Here is a 25,952-nt window from a genome sequence, read left to right on the forward strand (position 1 = left end):
GCAGAATTAGTGTTGCATTATATTCATGCACACAAAACAATGTTTATATATATTCTATAAATATATAATGTGATTTGTCTATGCAAACATATTAAAGAACAATATATGTTTCATGATTGATGCGGAGGAATCCATACAAAAAATCTTTCTAATGAGAGGCAGCAAAGAATCCTGTGGCACCTTATAGACTAACAGACGTATTGGAGCATGAGCTTTCGTGGGTGAATACCCACTTTGTCGGATACTTTCTAGTGAGAGAATCTTTTGTGTTTCTTGTTGAACAGGGCTCTTACTCATTCACTAGTTGACTATTCTCTCCTCTTAAAATCCGTCCTTAATGCCCACTTCTAATGAGTCGACCACATTGTTATTTAATAAGATATTTATTTTATATGTATATTTGTGGTTTTTTTAAATTGCAAATGTTGTGGCCATGCAGTGTACAGATCTATACTGAGATAATTTTAGTACTGTAGCCTTTGTCTTTTCTTTCTAGTCTCTCCTGCCTTGTTTTGTTGACCTTTCATGGGGCCTAACTAGGGTGACTAGACAGCAAATGTGAAAAATCGATACGGGTTGGGGGGTAATAGGAGCCTATATAGGAAAAAGACCCCAAAATCGGGACTGTCCCTATAAAATCGGGACATCTGGTCACCCTAGGCCTAACACCTTTGCGGGTGCTGTACAGTAATAATTCAGTATCTGCAGATGAGTTTGCATTTGGAGTATTTGGTCTCCATGTTGTACCACTATTAACAAGAATCAGATTAAGTAAGTTCTTACATGCAGAAAAGATATGGTCAGAACACTTTAAAACTCCTAGAAGCACTAGGTGTTTTATATTAACGCATACGCTCTGTATCAAGGACTGTGGCTTTACCTGTTCTATTAACTGTTCTATCAATGTTTGTTGTGTGTGAGGCTAAAAGTTTCAAGATCTCCTTGTAACTTTTGTATTTTATGGTTATGTTGTTAATAGTTTAATTCATTAAGCTTTGTCACCAGATTCTCAATATTCAAAACACAAGCGAATCTTTGTACTTTAAAATTTTTTAATAGCATCTGATAAGCATTAATAGCAAATCTCAGCTATTGATATGAGAATGTGCTAAACTATTAGCCAGAAATAAACCCTGTTTGCATGAGCTTTAAAATTTTAACCTATTGAGCCATTAGATCTTGCTTCGCTTTTAGCTCAAAATGTGTTGGTGGCATCTACAATATACCTAAAGAGAAAAGCTGCTAGTTAGGAGCTGTTACTTTGTTTTGCAATGTGGAGTTTGGATTGTTTGGGGTTTTTTTAATTGGTAAAGTTGCTGTTTTGGAAAATGAATCTTTAATAAACATGGATATTAAAAAGCAAAAAGCTTTTCTTGTATCTAAGATTTTCTCAAAAATAGCAGACTGAATTATCCACAGGGAGCTGTGCTATTATGCTTGTTTACATTGGAAGCCTAAACGCTTTTTGGGCTAGATTTATGAAGCCCCATGAATTTAGATATATACATTATGTGTGCCAAATTTTAACTGAAGATGGTGTTCCTTTTTTGGTGTACAAAATGACCCCTTGTTCTTGGGTCTGAATGGAACTAAAAGTAACATTTAAATAAAAATCCATGCCTTTAACAAAAAGCTTTTTCATTATAAAGCCTTCATTTTTGTTGGTTCTTGGCGAGTCTTTGTGCAGCCACAGACATCATTTAAAGAATACTTAGTGACCTTCTGAATCAGTTGTATTTTTAAAAAGTTTTCCGTGCTGCATACACAATTAACTTAATTTAAAAAAAAATATTTCATGCAGCTGGATTTTTAATTAAGAACTGATGTAAAGCATAAAGCAGAGAGTATGTTTAAATTACTTAATTCTAATAAGGACAATAGCTTTTTGTTTCCCCTCAAATTAAACTTTCTTTTCAGGATTCCTAATACTTCTTTTTAAAGGCCTCAAAAGTAAAATAATGGCAGTCCTGTTCTTAAATTTTTTTTTCCCTTAGGCACTCAGTTTTAAAGACCACTCAATTGACTTCCTTTAAATTATTCTCAAAGGGGATGTAGTGCAGGAATCTTTTGAGGTGCAGCTGGATAAATATCCTTTTATCTTTGAGTGCTAGTTCCTGTTTCCGTCCAGTACTATCATCAAAACAAAATCTTTATATGCACGTCTATATCTGCCTATAATTTCTCGGTTTCCATTCTCTACTGCTGCACATGCAGCCATTTATGGTGATCACTTGACCCAAAAATCTAGTGTACCTGCCTCTCAGAACTAATGTGAGGATTGATTTTCAGTGTGTGTAGCTTGAACACACAGTGTGCTATAGAAGCGGCTATTATCAATACACTCTTGTTGTTTTGTGTAGCTTACTCATGGAATAGAATAATGAGGTCAAGTCTTGGCCTCTGTGCTGAGGCACGACCAAGTAAATCTAGACCATTCCTGTCAACAGTTTGTCCAACAGGTTCTTAAAAACCACCAGTGATGGTGATTCGACGTCCTCCCTTGGAAGTCTATACCAGAGCTTAACTACCCCTATCATTTGAAAGTTTACCTAATATGCAACCTAAATCTCCCTTGCTGCATATTAAGCCCATTACTTCCTGTCCTACCTTCAGTGGATACCGAGAAAAATTGATCCCCATCCCCTTTGTAACAGCGCTTAACATGTTTGAAGAAAGTTTTTTCAAGCCTTCAGTCTTCTTTTCTCAAGACTAAACATATCCAGTTTTTTAACCTGTCCTTATATGTCAGGTTTTCTCAAACTTAGATTAATTTTGTTGCTCTCTTTTAGATTCTTTGCAATTTGTCCACGTTTTCTGAAATGTGGCACTCAAAATTGGACCCCTTACTTCAGCTGAGGCTTACCAGTGCAGAGTAGAGAAGGGCAGTTACCTCCCATGTCTTACATATGAGACTCCTGTTAGTACGGCCCTGAATGAAAGCCTTTTTCACAACTGCATCACATTGTTGAGTCTCATTCAGTTTGTGATTGACACTAACCCGCGATATTTTTCAGCAATATTGCCACCTGGCCAGGTATACCCAATTTTGGTAGCTGTGTATTTGATTTTTCCTTCCAAAGTGGAGTACTTTGCATTTGTCTTTATTTAATTTCATTTTTGAATTCATCCCAATTCTATTTGTCTAGGTTGTTTTGAATTCTAATCCTGTCCTTCAAAGTGCTTGAAACCTCTCTCAGCTTGGTGTCATCTGTAAATTTTATAAGCATACTCTGTACTCCATTACTGAGGTCATTAATGAAAATACTGAATAGAACTGGACCAGATGATCAGTGGATCTTTATTTTTGCTAGTACAATTTGTATGCTGTCTTCTGTTGACCAAAGTTTTTTTTTGTTTTGTTTTTTTTGGGATTTTGTTTTTTGAGCAGTTATTTATTCCTTTTTGACATCAGCAGTGTTAACATTTTGTGCTCTGCTCATTACCTCAGCTTAATAGCTTTCATAACAAACAGTTGCCTTTAGAGTCGCATAATTAAAATTCAGTGCAGTTCTTCAGTTTAAATTCACTTTTAAGTTCACTTTTTTACAGTTTTAAAAATATAACCATTGCATAGTTTCTGGAGAATTAGGCGTTTTGTAGTTAGTTTCAGAGAGGGACAATTCTTAAAATAATTCCAGAATTACTTACAAAAGTTTGTTTTCGGCTTCCCAAGTTATTTCTGTGTCTGCCTAGGTCTGGAATCTCCCTGTGGAGAAGCATTCTTAACATTCTGTTTATGTATGTATGAAATATGCTCCTTTTAAGGACAAAGAATCTTTGTAACTCACCTAGACTGTGTGTGATATCAGTAAAGGGAGTGGTTTAGATAGACTGCAGCAATTCTTTCACAGGCAGATGAAGAGATTTTTGTCTGAGGCATACAGGATCAGAGGTGTTTCACTACCTTCATCCAAACAGAAGTAATTCTGTTGATAGTTTAAAAGTCTGTAGCTGGAGCCTAGCTCAGTACTATATTTGACAATCACTGGAGAGCATAGTTGTGGGAACTGTCTGCTTTTATAGTATATTACAAATTAGAAGTCAAAGTTTCAGCACAGTCTGCTTTTCAAAGGCCACTAGTGGTCAGTTTTCTCCTGTTTGGATGTTTTGTTTTCAGTAGTGATCAAAACACAAAGATTTTTTCCATAAATTTAGTAGTCCACTGGCAAAAATATTAAAATTTTAATAGAAACTAGTAGTAACAGAGTGCTTGATTCTGTAGCAATTATGTGTGCATAATCACACAATGGGAATTTTGTTTGTGCAAGGACTGTATATTGTATTTTAAAACCACCAAGGAAGTAAATAAATATGCTGAGTGCTGAACCTATTTTGAAATGTACTTGGTATGTAGCATTGGATATTTAGAAATTTGAAACTCTGCTAGGGAAAGTAATTTTTTTAAATACGTATTTGGAGTGTCCTTTATTGGCTTTGCCAAGAGAGGCCTAACACTCAACTGGATTGCATTTCTGTTTGTCTGTAATGTAAATTTGGAACATCACAGTTTGCTGCAAATCAGAATACCAGAAAAACCTGATTCACAGGAAAATTAGGGCCTCTAGATTGCCCAGGTACTGTAGGCAAAGCAATCTCTCTGCTACTCGCTACCCCTGACTACACATTGGGGCAGCAATTTAATTTGCTATATGAGAACATTGTCTCTCATCTGGGCTGTAACTGAAATAAGAGAACCTTATAGGGAGGGCTTATCAGAGGGAAATGGGGAGCTTATGTGGAGGAGTCAGAGTGAGTAGGTGAAGCAGGGACCTGGTGTGGAATGAGGGGGCAGTGGCCTTGGATCGGGGAGGGGAGAAGGTGAGGGAAGGAAGGGAGACCTGGGTGTAGGGCATGGAAGTAGGGACTAAGAGGGGAAGATAGGGGAATGGGAGTCTCATAGAACCCTGGAAATGGGGGACCACACAGAGCTTCTGTCAGGGTGGGTGGAGTAAATAGGAGACAGTGGTATGCCGAGCTCAACACATGGGTGACACGAAGAGCTCCTGGCATGAGGGAAAGGGTGATTGAATGGATTTTCAGGATGTCCCTGAAATAGGAGGAGTTTGAGGGGTGAATGGAGGAATACAAGGAGACCCTGGCTGACCGCATTGCACCCATCTACAGAGGCTGCAAAGTGTGCATCCCCATAGTTGTAGGTTGTGCTTTCTTCTGTCAAAGAAACTGTTCTTCCAGTCATTGTTCATTACCACTGCATTGTTAACAATCTGTTTTTATGTTTGAAATTCTGTTGCTTTATTGATTTGCAAAATACACAGAAAAATATTTGTTGGAGGTGAGGTGATATGGTGGTAGTGACTGGTGTTTTCAATTTTTCTACCAGATTTTAAAAATACTAGTTGAATAAAGTATATTATGAAGCATTCTGTCCAGAAAATACATTGGTTAAAATAAAATGTTGAAGCACTTGAGTACAGAAAGAAAGAATACTGCACTGGACAGGTATAACTTAAATAAGAATTAATGAACTTTTATTTTCTTCATGGCCCCAAATCCAGTCTTTAAAATGTTTTGAAAAATTTATCATTCAGTATTATTGGGACTTGTATGTATGAGTGATGGAATTATGCACAGTAATGTGAAATCCTAGTACGTACAGTTAATGAAAATGAATGAGTTTCTAGCTGAAGAGGAGACTTGCAGTAACCTAATGGTATATAAACTTGCATTCAGCAAACACATTTTGACCAGATCTGGAGAGAAACCAAAACAAATGTGCTGAGCATGTGTTATCTAAAAAGAACAACCTATTTATATTGTAATAAAGTTGGGATTAAAAAATCTGGGTGTGCTGTGCTTGCTTCAGTGATTAAACTAAATAACTAGTTGGTTAGACTGAATTCATTTTAAAACTGATTTCATTTTGTTGCTCTTCTCTGGACTCTTTCCTGTTTGTCCACATCTTTCCCAAAGTGTAGTGTCCAGAACTGAATACAATATAGAGGCCTCATCCATGCTGAGTAGAGCAGGACGACTACCTCTTATGTCTTATATACCACACTCCTGTTAATAAACCCTGGGATGATATTAGCCTTGTTTGAAACTGCATCGCATAATGGACTTGTATTCGATTTATCATTGATTATAACCTCCAGATCCTTGTCATCAGTACTACCAACTATCAAGTTATTCCCTATTTTGTAGTTGTGCTTTTAATTTTGTTTCCTTCCTAAGTGAAGTAGTTCATACTTGTCGTTGTTGAATTTCATCTTGTTGAATTCAGACCAATTCTCCTATTTGTCTGAATGGTTTTAAATTCTAATCCTGTCCTCCAAAGTGTTTGTAATCCCTCCCAGCTTGATGTCATCTGTATATTTTTGTAAGCATATTTACCATTCCGTTATCCAAGTCATTAATGAATATACTGAATAGTATTGGACTTAGGACTGACCGCCGTGGGACCCCACTGGATAGGTCCTCTGCATTTGACAGCAAACTGTTGATAATTGCTCTGAGATTATGGCCTTGTGCGCCCACCTTATTGTTATTTCATCTAGACTACATTTCCATAGTTTGCTTATGAGACTATCATGTGGGACAGTATTGGAAGTCTTACTAAAATCAAGATACATCGCATCTACTGCTTCTCCCCATCCACTAGGCCACTACCCTGTTAAAGATGGAGATTAGGTTGATTGGCATGATTTGTTCTTGGCAAGTCCTTAGTGGTTATTACTTATAATCCTATTATTCTCCAGGTGCTTAAAATTTGATTGTTTAATCATTTGTTCTAGTGTATTTCCTAGTATTGAAGTTAAACCGACTGGTTCATAATTCCCTGGGCCCCTCTTTCTTCCCCTTTCTTCATAGGTACAATGTTTTCCCTTCTCCAGTCTTCTGTGACCTCACCTATCCTCCAGGAGTTCTCAAAGATAATTGCTAACAGTTCCAAGATCACTTCAGCTAGTTTCTTAAATTACCTAGGATGAATTTCATTAGGCCCTGCTGACTTGAATACATCTAACTTATCTAAATATTCTTTAACCTGTTCTTTACCTATTTTGGCTTGCACTCCTTCCCCTTCATTGTTAATATTAATTATGTTGAGCCTCTGGTCACCAATAACCTTTTTAGTGAAGACTGAAGCAAAATTGGCATTAAACACCTCAGTTTCTTGATGTCATCAGTTATTAACTCTCTTTCCCTGCTAAGTGCTCGATCAAGACTTTCTTTTATCTTTCTCTTGCTCCTAATATATTTAAAGAACTTATTCTTTCTGCCTTTTATGTCTCTTGCTAGGCTACTGAAACAAAACTGTAAGATTTTAAGCTGCTAAAAGTCCTGCAGCGCAGCAGGGCTAAGGCAGACTCCCTGGCTCTGTGCCGCTCCCGGAAGAGACTGGCACATCTCCTGATCCCAGACTCCGCAGCTCCTAGTGGCTGGGAACTGCAGCCAATGGGAATAGTGAGAGAGGTGCCTGAGGGAGGGGGACTGCGCGGTGACCCCTGCCCCTCTCCCCCAGGAGCCACAGGGACATGCTGGCAACTTCCGGGAGTGGCACAGGCCCACGGCAGGTATGGAGCCTGCGTAAGCTCTGCTGCACTGCTGTCTGAGGTAAGCGCTGCCCCAGCCAGAGCCTGCACCCCTCACCCCCTCCCACACCCCAATCCCCTGCCACAGCCCTGAGCCCCTTCCTGCATCCAAACTCCCTCCCAGAGCTTGCACCCTGCACCCCCTCCAGAACCCCACACCATGCCCCAGGCTCAGCCCAGAGCAACCTCCTTCACTCCGAACCCCTCGGCCCCAGCCCAGAGCCGGCACCCCAGCCTGGTGAGAGTGAGTAAGCGATGGGGGGATGGAGTGAGCAGGGTGGGGCCGGGACAGGGCCTTCATTGTTGCTTAGTCTTAAAAGACTTTCTAGAAATCAGAAATTGATTTTCCATATATTTAATTGTATAATGACATCCGGCAATGGAGACTGATAGTAAAGTATGGAGTTTTATTTCTACAACATTAGGAGCCATAACGAATTGTGTGTCCAAAGATCAATCTGTCTCACCACCTGGCTTCATGATAAACTATCCAAAGTCCCGAGTTTCTAGCAGATAACTGGAGTATATTGGAGTTCAACACTGCTTAACACACAGCAATCCTGAGCAGATTCCAAAACATCACCAGTCTGGTGGAACAGATAATCATCAGCCCACAGCTGGTGGCTCAGACCATGATATAAATATCACGTAAATATCATGTTTCTCAGCTGTGTTAGTAGTTTCCCTGGTATAGTTCAGCATATGAGACTGCCTCAGTGGACTCAAGATGCAGTGGAAGCAAGCATCACAGAGGCTATTGCATTGCATCAATTTAGACAATCTGTAAACAGAAACACACTTTTAAATGCCTCCTCTACAAACTGAAGTGACTAGATATCTATCCAACCTGGAATGGGAAGCCTCTACAGAAAGAGTTTGTACCGAGTGAACTTGGTAATTCTAAGAACAGCAGTTGCCCATAAAATGTTCTAGAGATGAGGCAGACTTGGGCTATACTCTTTTACATTAAAAAGAAAAATAGGCAGTAAGTCCTCTTGTATTGGGAAAACCTACAAGTGTTGGATTGGCAGAATATTTCTAGTCACTATGTAGCATGCAAGGAAGGAAAACACAGAGAAGCTTAATTGATCTATGATGGATCCTAATTAGTGGCTTCTGGCAAACCAGATCTTCCTCGATGAAGGGCACTGGAGGTGAATCTTTTTGTTACTCAGTTGAACAAGAAGCTGTCAGTCTTCTGGACATGGCACAAAAAGAAATCACATTAGCAAAATACACTTTCTCCAACTTGTAGCAAAAATCCTGGCAAAACTCAGAAGAAATCAGACCCATAGCTGCATACTGGCACAGACAGATATGGTACTCAACTCTGTTGTAGGTGGCCAAAGTCAACTGTAGTGGGCCAAGACTTAAGCGTGGGGCACCCCACTCCATTCCAGCCCAGTAGTCATGCTGAAATGTTGACTTCTGTAGAGATATGTAGGCCTGATTTCTCCAAGCAGCTGGTGTGTGTCTTCCTGGCATCTTGGAAGGATCTGCAACTCTAAATGGAAAATGTTTGGGTGTGATGTGGTCAGGAACAAGTGGACCCTTGCCCTACAAAAAACTTCTTAACTGTCTTCTTCATCTGTTTGCATCCTGCTTAGACTAATTGTATGCTGATATATTTGACAGCTATTTTCACCTTCCACAACTAGTGTAAGGTCAGATCAGTGTTTGTCTAGCTGCCATTCATTAGATTCATGTGCACTTCATGCTTTTGAAATCTCCCATTGAAATGCTCCCTTTGTCATGAGATATGAATGTAGCCCTGATAAATCTTGGGAAAACTCACTCAGTTCCTGTGAATTTAATCTCCTTGCATGGAAGGTCATTTTTCTGGTGACTCATTTCAGTTTGAAGAATGATTGATTCAACGTATCCACCTTTTTACTAGATTTTACAAGAATAAGATTGTTTCAAACCACTTTGAGATTTGCCCCGTGTAGCTTTTGAAGTTATACCTTAATGAGCCGATTGTCCTGCCAGTATCACTCTCTTTTGGGGAGGGAGAAGGCAGGGATACTTTTTGGTCATTATTGATCATTTTGAATTGGGAGTAGATCTAAAATAATAATGTTAAAATTAGCTGGGAGCTACAGGAAACAGCGTGGCCAGATCTCTAGTATGGATCCTTGGGATACTTCACTGGTAAACTTAGTTCCATTTAAAACTGATCATTAGTTCCTACTTTTTTTCTATCTCTTCACTGGTTTCCAATTTGTGCTATTTTACTGCTTATCCTGTGACTACATATTTTCCTTAATAGTCTTTAGTGAGTGCTTTTATCTAAAGCTCTTTGTAAATCCAACTACATATTGTATACAGATTCTCTTTTATTCATTATTTTGTTGGCTTCTTCAATAAATTCTAATGGACTGGAGAGACATGATTTTCCATGCCATGCTAGTTTTTCCCTATCATATTATGTTCATCTATTTATGTATAATTCTATTTTTAATTATAGTTTAAGCTAATTTACATTGTGATGGGAGTAAGGCTCACTGCTCTATAATTCCCATGATACCCCATCTTTGTTTAAATATAGGTAAAATGTGCACTTCCCTCCAGTTTTAGCTGATTTTATTAATGGAGTGCATATTTTCCTGTTAGCTACTTATGTCTTATTTTTCTTCAGAATTGTTATATGAATGCCATCTGGTTATTGGTGACTGGTTGCAATTTAAATTTTATTTGTTCAAACTCCTCTTTTTGACCCTTCAGTCCCATAACAGTTCCTCATCCGCATTATCTCCAAATAATAGATTGTCCAATTGCTCCTTTCTCTCTCATTTTGGGTGCTCAATATGAGACATTTAGGGCATGATCTTTTCAGAGTACATAGCATTATATGTTCTTGTGAGGGAGTTCCTCAGTTGGATCCTTGGGAGTGAGTTTTTCTGTCTTTGTGTTGTGTTGTGCTTGCTTGCTTGAAGATTATAGTGTAGTCTGCTTTGGGATCTGTGTGCTGAGCAAGTGGTCTGCTAGGTGAGGCTGAGAGGTTATTAACTAGCCTACTTTCTATCTATATACATATATAGCCTGCTATCCTTTGATCCTAGCCCCTTTATGATCCCTTGACAAGGGGGCAGGCCTCACTCAGATGTTTAAAAAGGCAACCAGAGGTGCTGATGAACTAGAGCAACATACAGAGGTGTTCTGTGGGGAAATTTAGAGAGGGAGTGTAAAAGGCAGATATATTCAACAAACCTACTCCCTTTTTATTTAAAAAAAAAAAAAAAAAAAAGGCTGCAAGAGTAAAAATAACGCAGGCAGAAATTCCAGCTGCACAGTGGAGGCTTTGAAAATGATCCACTTTTTTTTGTTAAGAATTTGAAGAGCAACTAGCTAAGGATACACAAACTAACAGCAATTCTTTTAAAGTACATCAGAAGCAGGAAGCCTGCCAAACTGTCAGTGGAGCCACTGAACAATTGAGGTGCTAAAGGAGCACTCAAGGAAGACAAGGCCATTGCAGACAAACTAAATGAATTCTTTGCATAGGTTTTCACTGCAGAGGATGTGGAGAATATGCCCCCACCTGAGCAATTCTTTTGGTGACACATCTGAGCAACTGTCCCAGGTGAGGTGTCATTAGAGGAGGTTATGGAACAAATTAATAAATTAAACAATAAGTAGTCACCAGGACCAGATGGTATTCATCCAAGAGTTCTGAAGGAACTCAAATATGAAATTGCAGAACTACTAACAGTGGTATGTAACCTATTGCTTAAATCAGCCTCTGCACCTGATGACCAGAGGATAGCTAATGTAACATCAATTTTTAAAAAGGGACGTGATCGTGGCAATTACAAGTCTGTAAGCCTACCTTCAGTACTAAGCAAATTGGTCAAAACAGAATTATCAGACACATTGATAAACTTGATATGTTGCGAAAGAATCAACATAGCTTTTGTAAAGAGAAATCATGCCTCACAAATCTCTTAAAATTCTTTGTGTGTGTCAACAAGCATGGGGAGAAGGGTGATCGAGTTGATATACTTGGACTTTGGATTTTCAGAAAACCTTTGACAAGGTCCCTCATGAAAGGCTCTTAATCATAGAATCAAAGAAGATTAGGGTTGAGAGAGACCTCAGGAAATCATCTAGTCCCTGCTGAAACCAGGACCGACCCCCAACTAAATCATCCCAGCCAGGACTTTGTCAAGCCGGGCCTTAAAAACCTCTAAGGATGGAGATTCCACCACTTCCCTAGGTAACCCATTCCAGTGCTTCACCACCCTCCTAGTGAAATAGTTTTTTCTAATATCCAACCTAGACACCCCCCCCACTGCAACTTGAGACCATTGCTCCTTGTTCTGTCATCGGCCACCACTGAGAACAGCCTAGCTCTATTCTCTTTGGAACCCCCCTTCAGATAGTTGAAGGCTTCTATCAAATCTCCCTTCACTCTTCTCTTCTGCAGACTAAATAAGCCCAGTTCCCTCAGCCTCTCCTCATAAGTCATGTGCTTCAGCCCCATAATCATTTTCGTTGCCCTCCGGTGGACCCTCTCCAATTTGTCCACATCCTTTCTGTAGTGGGGGGCCCAAAACTGGACACACTACTCCAGATGTGACCTTATCAGTGCCGAATAGATGAAAATAATCATTTCCTTCAGTCTGCTGGCAATCCTCCTATTAATGCAGCTCAATAAACTATTAGCCTTCTTGGCAACAAGGGCACACTGTTGACTTACATCCAGCTTCTCGTCCAGTGTAATCTCCAGGTTTTAAGCAAAGTAAGCTGTCATGGGATAAGAGGGAAGGTCCTTTCATGGATCAGTAACTGGTTAAAAGATAAGAAATAAAGAGTAAGAATAAATGGACAGTTTTTACAGTGGAGAGAGGTAAATAGTGGGGTCCCCCAGGGATCTGTTCTGGGACCGGTGCTGTTCAACATGTTCATAAATGATCTGGAGAAGGGGGAGTGAACAGTGAAGTAGCAAAAGGATAAAAAATTACTCAAGATAATTAAGTCCATTGCTGAATCACTAAACTGGATGACTAGTGACAAAATGGTGGATGAAATTCAATGTTGATAATTGCAAAGGAATGCACAGTGGAAAAAATAATCCCAACTATACTACAGAATGGTGGGTCTAAATTAGCAGTTACCACTCAAGAAAGAGATCTTGGAATCACTGTGGATAGTTCTCTGAAAACATCCACTCATTGTTTGGCAGCAGTCAAAAAAGTTAACAGAATTTTTGGAACCACTAGGAAAGGGATAGATAGTAAAACAGAAAATATATTAATGCCAATATATACATCCATGGAACGTCCACACCTTGAATAGTGTATGCAGTTCTAGTTACCCCATTTCAAAAAGATATATTGGAATTGGAAAAGATGCAGAGAAGGGCAACAGAAATGATTAGGTGCATGGAACAGCTTTCATATGAGGAGAGATTAAAAAGACCGAGACTGTTCATCTTAGAAGAGAGATGGCCTAGGGGAGATGTGATAGTCTATGAAATCATGAGTGGCACGGAGAAAGTGAATAGAGAATTTTTTTTACACCTTCATCTGATGAAATTAATAGGCATCATGTTTAAAACAAACAAAATAAAATTCTTCATACAGTCAACCTGTGGAACTTGTTGCCATGTGATGTTGTGAAGGCCAAAATTATAACTGTGTTCAAAAAAGAATTAGATAAATTCATGGAGCATCGATCTATCAGTGGGTATTAGCAAGATGATCAGGGATGCAACCCCGTGCTCTGGGTGACCCAAAGCCTCTGACTGCCAGAAGCTGGACTTGGACGACAGGGCATGGCTCACTTGAAATCTTCCTGTTCTGTTGATTCCCTCTGTAGCCTCTGGTACTGGCTATTGCCAGAGACAGGATACTGGGCTAGCTGGACCATTGATCTGATCCAGTAAGACTGTTCTTATGATCTTGTATGTTCATAGAACATCTTCGGTTGACTTCAGTTGCCACTGAGAGTGCTCAGGACTTCTGCATATCAGACCTTCCGGTCTCAATAGGAGCACCTGCTGACTGGCCCCTCGTAGGCTCAAAATGAGCAACACACACTTAGTGACCACATATGAAAAGTTTGGCTTGTGAAATAATTGAAAATTCAGTAGTTTTGTGACCGAAGTGGCCAGTCAGCCTTTAAGAGTTGTCCTAGTTAGCTATATAAAATGATTTTTATAAATAATGGTTGATGAAGTGTTACTCGGAAGACAATTGCATGTCTGAATGGCTGCACAAAAACATCAGTATCACTAACTGCTTACACTGTTTTTGCTATGTGTACTAGAATCAGTTTGCATTTTTCCTTTCTAAATGTTCAGCTTTATATAAATACTTGCTGCTGTTTCAAACCAGTTCTGTCTATGGCAAGTGAAATTAAAGCATACTGCCTTTGGAAGTAGAAAATGTTCTGGCAGGATATTTAAGTACTGTGGAAGTAAGTACTCATTACTTTTGAGAGTTGACTGCAGAAAGTACTAGTTTTCCTAGAAGCACCAGAACCCTTGATTCATAGACAATACTGCATTGTCAACATGGTGCTTGTTCAGCAGCATCTTTCCACAGATATTTGGCAAGTATTTAAAGGCCACATTTTGTGTAATTGGTTTAGACTTTGAAAATGATCCGCTTCTTTTTGTTAAAGGATGTACACAGCAGTACTGGATTTTATGCTGACATTCTCATGCCTTTGTCTTCTACCAATTGGGGCGTATTTGTATAACTTTGTGTAGCACCTCAAAGAGTAACGTAATGCTTTGTCATCAGTTTTGGTGCTGAGGAGTGTAGAAGAGCACAGTAGCCTTGTGAAGCTGGAATATAGAAGAGCTATGATATTCACAGCATTTTCTCAGCAAGTGAAACATTTCCATATCTGGGTATGCAAAAGTGCGTGTGTGTGTGTGTTTGCACGCACACTTTCACATTGTGTATACATAACAAGTGGGAAAATGGGATTGAGGGAATGCTACATATTTTCCGAAATATTCAACTTTTGCGCAAATAGGACTGTGGGGGCAAAGCATAGGATAAGCGTTACTGAAATAACTTATGTCTATGGTAGAAATCTTGTAGAATCTTTTTCTTGTTAGCTTTCTGCAGGTTTGTTATTAGCAGTAGTATAAATAACTGTGAAATAGTAACAAAGGGGAACAGTGGATATTGATTTCTAATTACTCACAAGCGTGGTTGACATCTAAACATTAGTCTTGCTTACAAACCTTAAAAGAATTGTATTCTTCTAACTCAACTAGTCTACTGAATGTGTAATAAATCAATGATTTGTACAGTATATGTGTGCTTTAATATGGAGCATACCTGTCACACTGAAGTATTGTATGACCTAGTTAGGGTTCTTGGGATACTGTGCGTGGGCTTAGAGCTGTTGCCGGGGGCAGACTGCTCTCTGCTTTGTTTTGTAATATTCTCTGCCAGTCAACCTATAAAACAGCATGGACCTGTTCAGTAGGTGTGCTTTGTACACAAATACTGCATTCAAAAGCAATAATTAGTCTTTTTATGTGCAAATCAATAGACACAGTACATGAAAATGCTACCACTCTACATTTTTGATACAGCGAAGGAGGGTTTAAAAATGGAGTGTTTGTTTTACATATAACTTTAGTGTAGTAATTTGTTTAATATATTTGGTTGTGGGATAATGCATTTACATAAAATTACTAATATTTTTGTCTCCTTGTTTCTCTGTTCTAGGCATAAAATCATTGGATTATAATAACTCTGAAGTTTTGGAACCCAAGTGATGTTAAAACAATTTAGGCCTATTGGAATATGGCCACCTGTTAAAATGCAGAATCTAAAGGAGCTATTACATATCAAAACTTATTGAAGACCTGAATTTCCTGGATACCTGTCATTTAACCACTTCCTTAAATGACCACGACTGGGATCTCATGCAACCAGTGTATATTTTGGAGACTATTCTCCAAAAGGGAATTGTGCATTTAAAAAGCAGAGATGACTATATCTTTTTTTGGAACTTACTAAAGCTAAACATATTTACAAATCATGACCAGCTTGAAGCGGTCCCAGACTGAAAGAGCTGTTGCCACTGGGGTAGCAGTTGGAACAGATGGAGGATCTAAAGTCCATTCAGATGACTTTTACATGAGGCGCTTTAGGTCGCAGAATGGCAGCTTAGGATCTGCAGTCATGGCTCCAGGGGGGCCTTCACGCAGTGAAGGTCCCCACCACCTTACCTCTACTCCTGGTGTTCCCAAAATGGGAGTTAGGGCCAGAATTGCTGACTGGCCCCCAAGGAAGGAAAATGTCAAAGAAACTACCAGATCTAGTCAGGAAATTGAAACATCAAGTTGCCTTGATAGTATTTCCTCTAAAAGCAGTCCTGGGAGTCAGGGGAGCTCTGTTAACCTGAATGCTAGTGACTCTGTCATGCTAAAGAGTATCCAGAACACTCTTAAAAACAAAACAAGACAATCTGAGAATCTTGATTCTAGGTTTCTAACACCTGACGGCTACCCCAGTTCCCCTAGGAAAGCCCTTCGCAGAATAAGACAACGCAGTAACAGTGACATTACCCTAAGTGAGCTTGATGTGGATAGCTTTGATGAATGTATTTCACCCACTTTTAAATCCGGGCCATCACTGCACAGGGAATATGGCAGCACATCCTCAATAGATAAACAGGGAACTTCAGGGGAGAGTTTTTTTGATTTATTAAAGGGTTATAAAGATGAGAAATCTGATCAGAGAAGCCCAGCTCCATCAAAGCTCAGTGAACTTCTGATAGCCAGTGGAAGCAAGGGTTCAGGATTCTCTTTGGATGTGATTGATGGGCCTATCACTCAGAGAGAGAACCTCAGACTCTTTAAGGAAAGGGAGAAACCACTGAAAAGGCGCTCAAAATCAGAGACGGGAGATTCTTCTATTTTTCGTAAGTTACGTAATGCCAAAGGTGAAGGAGAACTCTCAAAGTCTTCAGACCTTGAAGATAACAGGTCAGAAGACAGTGTTAGGCCTTGGACTTGTCCAAAATGCTTTGCCCATTATGATGTTCAGAGTATATTATTTGATTTAAATGAAGCAGCAATCAACCGACATAATGTTATTAAAAGAAGAAACACTACAACAGGAGCTTCTGCTGCTGCAGCAGCATCATTAGTTTCTGGGCCTTTGTCCCATTCTGCAAGTTTCAATTCTCCCATGGGAAGCACTGAAGACCTGAATTCAAAAGGAAATCTCAGTATGGACCAGGGGGATGATAAAAGCAATGAACTTGTGATGAGTTGTCCTTATTTTCGTAATGAGATTGGTGGGGAAGGAGAACGGAAGATCAGCCTGTCCAAATCCAATTCAGGTTCCTTCAGTGGATGCGAAAGTGCCTCTTTTGAGTCTACTCTTAGCTCCCATTGCACAAATGCAGGAGTGGCAGTACTTGAAGTACCCAAGGAAAATCTGGTGTTACATTTAGATAGAGTGAAAAGATACATTGTTGAACATGTGGACCTTGGTGCATACTATTATCGGAAATTCTTCTATCAGAAGGGTAAGTAACCTTTTTTTCCTACAATATATCACTTTTCTGTGACTCCAAATAGGAAATTATTTTGGCATCTGATAATTCCTGCAAATCTTACTATGGAGTGCTGTATTCTGCTGACATTTTAATAACTTAGAAGTAAGTTTACCCATAATAAAAAAAACATACATCTTGATTCAGGGCAAAACATTTAAATGAAGTTAAAAGGCAACAATCTTGATTTATGTGCATGTTATCTTCCATTACAATTATCACTTTAGGAAGAAAATTCTTATTCACATAATTCTACAAAAATTTCAGTATTTTTGAATAGCAGCAATTTCTTTCTTAGACAGCAATTATCTTAAAAAACAGTAGTAAGAATCAATCTCTTTGTCAACTAGCTTTCCACAGGCACTGGTGGATTTTTCCAGAGGGTGTATGTGTATGTGTGTGTGTATATATATATATATACACACACACCTCTACCCCGATATAACACTGTCCTCAGGAGCCAAAATATCTTACTATGTTATAGGTGAAACCGCGTTATTTCGAACTTGCTTTGATCCGCTGGAGTGCGCAGCCCCGCCCCTTAACCGGATTATATTGGGTCGCATTATATTGGAGTAGAGGGGTGTGTGTGTGTGTGTATATATATGTATGTGTATTTTTTACACTTACACACACACACACACACACACACACACACACACACACACACACACACAAAAATTGGATATACTAACTGTCAGAGCACCAATGCATGTGTAATTGGATTAAAAACACAACATTATTTTGCAAAAACAAAGTGTCTACTTTTGCTTTCATTGAAGTCAGTGGCAAAAACGCTAACTGATTTCATTTGGAATAAAAGTAGGTCCCCTGGCTTAAATAAAATAGCTGAATATATCATTCTTTACAATCAGTAGGATAATAATTGTACTAACTCAGTCAGACAGCCAATAATATTTCATAACTAATGCTATAAAAGCCAGGTATTATGTTTGTTTTTATAAAATCAAAACAATGGTAACAAAAATAACCTAAGATAATTTCAATACTGCATTAGTCCCTTGTTTAACATTCTGGATTTAGAATTACATTCAGGTTGGAAATTTAGGCTTTTAATGAAACATACATTAAAAATCACATGCTGAAAAGTCTCTATTCATGTCTTATTTATAAAAGCTTGAAGTATTGAAAGGGAAAGCGTTTTAACAACTGAATTTGTTTACTTTTTGATTTCATTTTGGCATGGATAATGAGACTGGACTGCTTAGTTTCTGGTTCTCATGCAGGAGCACATACGTTCCCAAACTGTGATCCACAGAACACTTTCTGGCAATATGCAGAAAAACTGACTGTTGGTTATACTGTCTGGAACTTCATTTCTAGTTGCTAAGATACATTAAAAGACAGCTAAAAAAGAAAGCAAAGTTCTCTGTGTAATTATGAATGGGCGGGGAGGGATTCATGACTCTTTAAGACGAGGCTCACACAATGAAAATGTTTGAGAACCCCTGACAGTGCTGTAGTGTTTGGATTCCCAGTGTTTAATATTTACATAAACCTATATGTATTTATTTTTAAATGTTTGAATGCTGCTATTGATATAAATTTATATACAATAACAATCTACATTTTGGGCTTAAAGTACTTGATAGCATCCTTTAACCATGAAATTGTGGCATCGCTTGAATCAAACATTCATATACAGAAATATTTGTAGTAAAGAATCTTATTTTTAATGTTGGCAAAATGAACTAAAGATGGGAAGTGTCCACACTCTGTATGATAGTGGTTTTCTGTTCTTCTTTTCCTTGATAACTAACTTTAATTTAGAACCATTTGCCCAGGATTCAGTTGACTGAGCTACTTAGTGCATGACATGCATACCGGTCATGTGTTCTTGCAGGCCAGGTGGATCTTCACATATGTGGTTAGGGGCTGTATTTGCTTCTGTTGATTGCCAAGGGTACACTGTAGCACCTGCTTTGCAGAAAGCCCCTCTGCCTCTCCTCTTGTTCCTCTCACTGCTGGATCTGTTCAGGAAGGACCAGCTAGAAAAACAGTCAGTGGTAGCAGTGGGTGGCCAGCTGGTAGGGGCAAGAGATATTGGAGCTTATTACTGGCCCCAAGTGCCACCAGTAAGTCCCCAGCCATCATCTCAGACACTCCAGACATCATCCATTTGACCCTTATCTTCAGGGCAGCCTTGGTGCCACTAGCAAAGACTATAAGGAAAGGGTGGCCATCGCTGTGCAGGTCAGCCTGTGGCTTCAGTCCTACTGAAAGTAATGAGAGATGGTAGCCACTTTGAGTAAGTGAAGAAGTTCAGAAGATGTCTCCTAAAAATTGTAGGACTCAAGATCATAGCACGAGCATTCATAACTTTGGAATGTTCATGCCATGGTATTGCTGCTCATCAAGTGTTTGGGCCACTGCATATTGGCTGTGTGCTTCAAAATGCATGGATATGTGACAGTACAATACGTGTCTTGAGATGGCTTATTTTTGCCACAGTAAGGTCTGGTTCAACATATGGTAATTTCAGAGGACACCTGCAAGAGTTATGCTGTTTGTGGCTGTCATTCTCAATATGACAGTATGAGCTTTGGCCCCCTACTTCGCCAGCTGTTGATCATGAGTTTATCATGGTACTTTGTAGTCCCCTATCTACAGTTACAGCTTCTACAAAACTGCTTCCCATCTATTTGAATTAGATCCAAACTTCCAAACTAATTCTTGGTGTAGTTTACTCTATCCCAGCGAGTGAACGTTAATTGGAATCACTATAGTAAGTGTCAGAAAGATTTAGAGGCTTGGTATACAGAACATGAAGACAGACAAGTTTAGAAGACAGAGACATGTAGATGTTTCAGTTTTGAAAATGCTTCTTTTTCAAGCGAACATGTCACCTGCTGACCATGTAAACATATAGAGACTTATATTAGTGCTAACTCACATTTGCCAAGTTGTGTAGCTCCACATGTGGCATGGCACACACGTGCATGCACACAATGTAATGAGCTAATTTGCATATTTGCAAATCATTTGCATGCAATAATAAATTTCAGCTTCTGTTCAATACACCCTGCCCCAAGCAGTGGCATGGTTAGGACTTGGTATCTGTGTCACTTTCCAGGTGCCTTCTAGTCACGATCTCAATGGGCTATACAAAACATTAGAGATGAAATACCTCGCAGAGTGCCCAGCTGTCTGGTTTGGAAGCTGTGCAGGAAACTGTGATGGGAAAAGAGAATGTGTGGGAGTGTAGGAGAGGGATTAAGATTGGGTGCAGGGGAATGTGGGATACAGTGGAAAAGAGGGATACGAGGAGGGAAAGGGTCAGCAGATATATAAGGGAATGTGGATGCAGGATGGAGACTGAGGGGAACACAATAGAATTTGAGGAGCAGGAGGGACACTGGTAGCAGGAAAATACAGTGAAAGGTATAGGACAGGAGATTAGAACACCATGGAAGGAAAATGTGAGTGCAATAAGGACAGAGATAGAAACAGTTGAGAGGATGAGTAGTAACATAGGGGAGTGATTGGGAAGGTAAGTGTAGAGGGTGAGAATGCTAGCTCTCCCACGCAGTGGGTTGAGAGAGGAGGTAAATGAAATTCCTCTCCAAGTAGCTAAGGGCAGAGGCTGGCCTTTTTGTGTGTGCGTGTAACAACATGTAAGCTTGGATTCTGAAAGTAAAAGGATCACACACAAATAGAAAGTGGAAGAGAAGCTTGTCTCTTCAGACTTTAAAAAAAATTCTTAAGGCAGAACAAAAATGCACAGTTGCGTGCCTTTTCTCTAGTCATGATGCAAAACAATTGTTGTGAAGAAGAAAAGAAAGTACCCAGCCTCCAGCAGGAGGAAAAAAAGTTGCAATTAGAGCATCTCATTTCCCATGCAGCACTAGAGAAACAATTGTTGGGGTGCCTGAAAGTGTTCAGAGCTGGCTGTAATAGGTGCAGCAATGCTGCTTTTTCACTGATATTATGGCAAGTGCAGGCAGATCCCTCTGTATAGGTCATCTTGTGCTGATATACAGGATAGAGTTGGCTTGTGTATCTCTGATCAGATGGAGTCTATTATCATCTAAAAACGTTAAGGAAGCAGTGAGCAAAGTTTTTTACTGGGAAAACTAAATAAATCAGACGATGTGAAAATATCTACATATTTTTAATTGCCAAACTCTGAAGCCTGAGGGTGACGAAGGAGAGTGAGATCAGAGCCTGAACTCCAATCTGAGCTGCAGTGTCAAAGCACCACATCCACACAGTTATTTTTAGCACTCTTGCATTAACTCCTCTACTAGGAGTCTGTGGACATGGGCTGAAAGGCTTGCTCCCAGATGCTGTGTAGACAAACCCTTGTAAGACATATGCATTTTGGTTGCTTTACAAAAAATAAACAATAGATCAATGTAAGCTAATCTGCTATGAGGTTAAATTTGCTGTTATGTGAAAAAGCATGCTTTTTTACAAGTTGAGAATTACAAGTTTATCCAAGTTTGTAATAGCGGCTCCCAAATTGTGATTACTTTTTGAATAGGAACTTGCAAATATTCCATAAGTTGTGCACAGTTTACACATACTACTACAGTCAAAATTTTGTTTTTTACTACTTTGAAAGGAAATGTAAATCCTCTAATGAGTCTAATTTAAACCAGGAAATTCCCAGAGAATTCTGAAAATGGTAGGTGACTTTCCCCCTCTTCCTCCCATTGAATCTTTTATTTTTAAGTGAAAGAATGAAATTCCAGCCTGGAGTTCAGCTAGGTCATATGTTGCTTTTTTGGTAAGGCCTGTAATCTTCTGTTACTCTATGTATTCCATAAGGACGTACAATATTATGATGTAATAGGACTTGTTGCCTTGTGAAATACTTGTGTTTATAATTTACTGAGTGTTTCTGTAAACTCAGCCTGCCAGGCCTTCTATATTTGAATGTAACTAGTCACTCAAGATAGGTTTCCATTTAACTAGATGACATATTACATAAGTGGCAACTCTTCTCTCACCTCAACTATTTGAATCCTCATGCAAACAGTCTAAGAATTATAAATAGAAAAGAGGTCTCCTAACCCAGCTTCTGAATGCTTGTGCTTAAGTTTTCAGGCCTACGTTTTGTTGGACTACATTTTTTTTTCTGTAATAGAATGAGTAATTTACATGTATAAAATAAGAATTAATTAATTTTACCTGTCACTCAGCAAATAAGTGATTGTTCCTTCTGCCATATTTTCCTCTGCTTTGTCCAGTTCATGTTTAAACTCAATTAAGACTTCATTTTCTATTGGGGTACTACTCCGTGGTGTCTCTGTTATGAAATGTTTCTTGATATTCATCCTAAATTTTCCACTATTTAATTTTGTCCCTGCATTAGTTTTATGCCTTTTTTCTCACTTCTCAAATAATACTTCACTCTCTTTGATTTTTATGCCCTTCAAATACTTGTAGAGGTTTATAGTATTGAGAGAGTCAAGTATAGTCTATACTTCTTTTTATAGTATAATCAATACTGTCATTTCAGATTTAAATATGTAATTCTGAATTTTTTGCATCCATTCATTTGCTTTCCATACTTTTACTTTTAATGCATTGGGTCAAATGTATTTTTTTTAATTTAGTGTGAGTGAAACCTACCCCTTTGCAAAAGGCTAGCAAAGCGGCAAACATATGTTAAGTCCCATTTCAGTTCTGTTTTGAGTACAGGCACAAAGATGAATTTCACCCTATAAATATAGATAGATCTCACTAGTGATGACTGAGGGTGAAATTTTGGCTTCACTGACGTCAATGGCAACCTCTCATTAACTTTATTAGGTCCAGAATTTCACACTGGATAAATTATCTGAGTGCAAAATGTTTCTGTGAGAGCTGTAACATGAATTTTTCCTTTTATTTTTATACCCAAGAACACTGGAACTATTTTGGGGTAGATGAGAGCCTGGGTCCAGTAGCTGTGAGCATTAGAAGAGAAAAACCGGATGAAATAAAAGAAAATGGATCTCTATATAACTACCGCATCATTTTCAGAACCAGTGAGGTAAGCAAAGTATGAGTGGAATAAGAGGGGAAGAAACTAGTAGTGAATAGGCAAAGCCAGATACTATGTGGTGAAATCATAGATCCAGGTAGTTGTTGTATTACAGATATTGGAAACCAGAAGGAAGCCTGTGTGTTGCTCATCGTGATACATTTTTGTCTTCCACATATAAATATGGTACAGTAATCTCCTTGCCAAGAACTATTTTATAGAATAAAGATAAATATATCACCAAGTGAACTATACTGTAGCATTCCACAAATAAGCAGTATATTTGAGCAAATCACTTTGGTTAGGAGTTGAAAAATTTACTGGACATTATAGTGAGAGGTAAGAAAGTATGGAACATTCTCCACCCTAACATTTTAGGTGACAGTGCATTGGTCTCAGAAAACTATTGTATTTTTAACAGCTAACTAGTGTAGGGGAGAGGTGGGGTGAGCAGATGGGGACAGTGAACAGAATTAGCCTTCTTTTCAAGTGCTGAGTCTGGGCTTGATTGTTAGTAGCATCTTTCCTGGATGGTAGATATTTGATAGTTTGGAAGCTTTCCCACAGATTCTTCTTTCTTTTCATTCCCTCCCTCATTCTCAGCTGCTGCAAAGACAGTGTTTCTTTTTCTCTTTGCTTTTTTTCTAGCAGAATGAAAGGATGGATATTCCACTCATCCTTCCTTCCAAACTGGGAAATTTCGTTCTCTTCATCTCCTTTTTCCTCTCCCATTCAGATTATATCTCCACCATTGTTGCTGTTTGTGGCACATTTATTTTAAGAGTAGCCATCTTCACTACTGCAATTCTTATCCTTTAGCTGGAGTGAAGATGACCAGACTCTTTGTCAATCTCAATCTAAATTTAAGCAACAGAATCTACTAACCTTCAGGTGCTAAGAATGCTGTCTCTGCTGGGGGAGTGAGGAGGTGCATTCTGTAGTTATGCAGGTGTTGGTTTCACCATTTCTTCCTCCTATTGATAGATTTCTGGAGCAGCAAAATGAAATCTGAAACCACTGGTTATTGAGAGTCCTTTTGTTCAAACAGCTGGGGCAGCAGAAGTGAAATTGACCAATCTCTTGTAAATTGCACTTTGTTGCAACAAAGGGATTGTTTCATTCCTGGGAGAATCTTGTCAGTGACAAATAGGAGAGAATGCTTTTTTAAAGCTGTTTTATGTCTGTTTGTTGTTGAGTTTTATTATAGGGGGTACACACAATTGTTTGGTGAACCCAAAGGTACAGCACAGGTTGTAAAAGCAATTATAGATTTTCCTGCTGTTGCTTTATGTGTAGCTTGCTAACTTTAACTTACTTGATATTTACACTTGTCTTATAAAGCTACTGAAACTTTCCTTCTCACCATTAATTTCAAATAAAGTTCTATATAAGGTAACTGTGATGTAACTTTCTTCTCCAAGAACAGTCAAATGGACACTTTGCTTAGTTTATCTCATCTAAAGTATTCAGTTCAAATGCAGTTCAGTGCACAACTAGGACTTTTGTTTCCTATTTAAAGCTCAAACTGTGATATAAAGAAAGATTAGCATTCAGCTTGTAGACCACCTCAGGCTAAACTTAGAGTACCACTCACAAAAGTTGTGGGGGTTTTTCTCTTATAACTAATAGAATAGAGGCTTACACTTAGGGTTTTTTTAAACCTTAATGGCCTATTTTATTAGTTTGTGCAAGACATCTCATATCTTGCAACAGAATAGTAGTCTTTGTAACTCTATTGCTGGTTTAAATTTAGTCCAGCTTTGTAGTAACCATAAGTTACTACATAATAGCTGTTTCATGTTCTTCCTTCAAGTCTACAAGTAGTTTTTTGAGAATCAAAATGGGTAAGCTTGCAAGTATTCTCAGCTTAGCATTCCAACCTCAGCTTCAGTGAATCATAGAATCATCAAAATGCAGAACTGGAAAGGACCTTGATAGGTCATCTAGTCCAGTTCTCTGCACTGAGGCACTACTAAGTATTATCTAGACCATCCTTGACAGGTGTTTGTCCACTCTGTTTTTATAAACCTCTGACAGAGATTCCACAGATTCCGTAAGTAATTTGCTCCTGTGCTTAATTTTCCCTTACAGTTAGGAAGTTTTTTTCTAATGTCTTGTTGTAGTTTAAACTAGGGCTGTCAAGTGGTTAAAAAATTAATCGCAATGAATCATTCTGTTAAACAATAATAGAATACTATTTATTTCAATATTTTTGGGTGTTTTCTACGTTTTCAAGTATATTAATTTCGATTATGACACAATACAAAGTGTACAGTGCTCATTTTATATTTATTTTTATTACAAATATTTTTCACTGTAAAAAACAAAAAAAATATTTTTCAATTTAACCAATACAAATATTGCAGCGCAATCTCTTTATCATGCAAGTTTAACTTATAAATGTAGAAGTATGTACAAAAAACCCCCAGTATTCAAAAAAAAGGTACAACTTTATAGAGCCTATAAGTACAATCAGTCCTACTTCTTGTTCAGCCAGTCACTCAGACAAACAAATCTGTTTACATTTGCAGAAGATAATCCAGTTGATATATTTGAAAATGTAGAAATACATCCAAAATATTTAATAAATTTCAATTGGTTTTCTATTGTTTAACAGTGCGATTAATCATGATAAATTTTTTGAGTTAATCGCATGAGTTAACTGCAATTAATCGACAGCCCTAGTTTAAACCCATTACTACTTGTCCTGTCTTCAGTGGATGAGAACAACCTTTTACATACTTGTATACTGTTATCATGTCCCCCCTCAGTCTTCTCTTCTCCAGAATAAACAAACCCAGTTTTTTCAGTCTTTCCTCATAGATCATGTTTTCTAGACATTTAATCATTTTTGTTGCTTTCCTCCAGTTTGGACT

General features: G+C 38.5%; 1 protein-coding gene across 7 annotated transcripts in view; it reads left to right on the top strand.

Moving 5' to 3' along the window:
- Positions 1-25,952, top strand: part of SIPA1L1 (signal induced proliferation associated 1 like 1) — a 391,350-nt gene that overhangs the window by 253,171 nt on the left and 112,227 nt on the right. For all 7 annotated transcript variants that reach the window (XM_075065409.1, XM_075065414.1, XM_075065411.1 and 4 more), the window contains 2 exons: positions 15,245-17,057; positions 22,955-23,085. In XM_075065409.1, coding sequence (XP_074921510.1) covers positions 15,560-17,057; positions 22,955-23,085 — 1,629 coding nt within the window. In that variant the 5' untranslated portion in view covers positions 15,245-15,559. The remainder of the gene's footprint in view (positions 1-15,244; positions 17,058-22,954; positions 23,086-25,952) is intronic.

This window comes from Chelonoidis abingdonii, chromosome 4, assembly GCF_003597395.2.
Source record: "Chelonoidis abingdonii isolate Lonesome George chromosome 4, CheloAbing_2.0, whole genome shotgun sequence".
Classification (NCBI taxonomy): domain Eukaryota; kingdom Metazoa; phylum Chordata; order Testudines; family Testudinidae; genus Chelonoidis; species Chelonoidis abingdonii.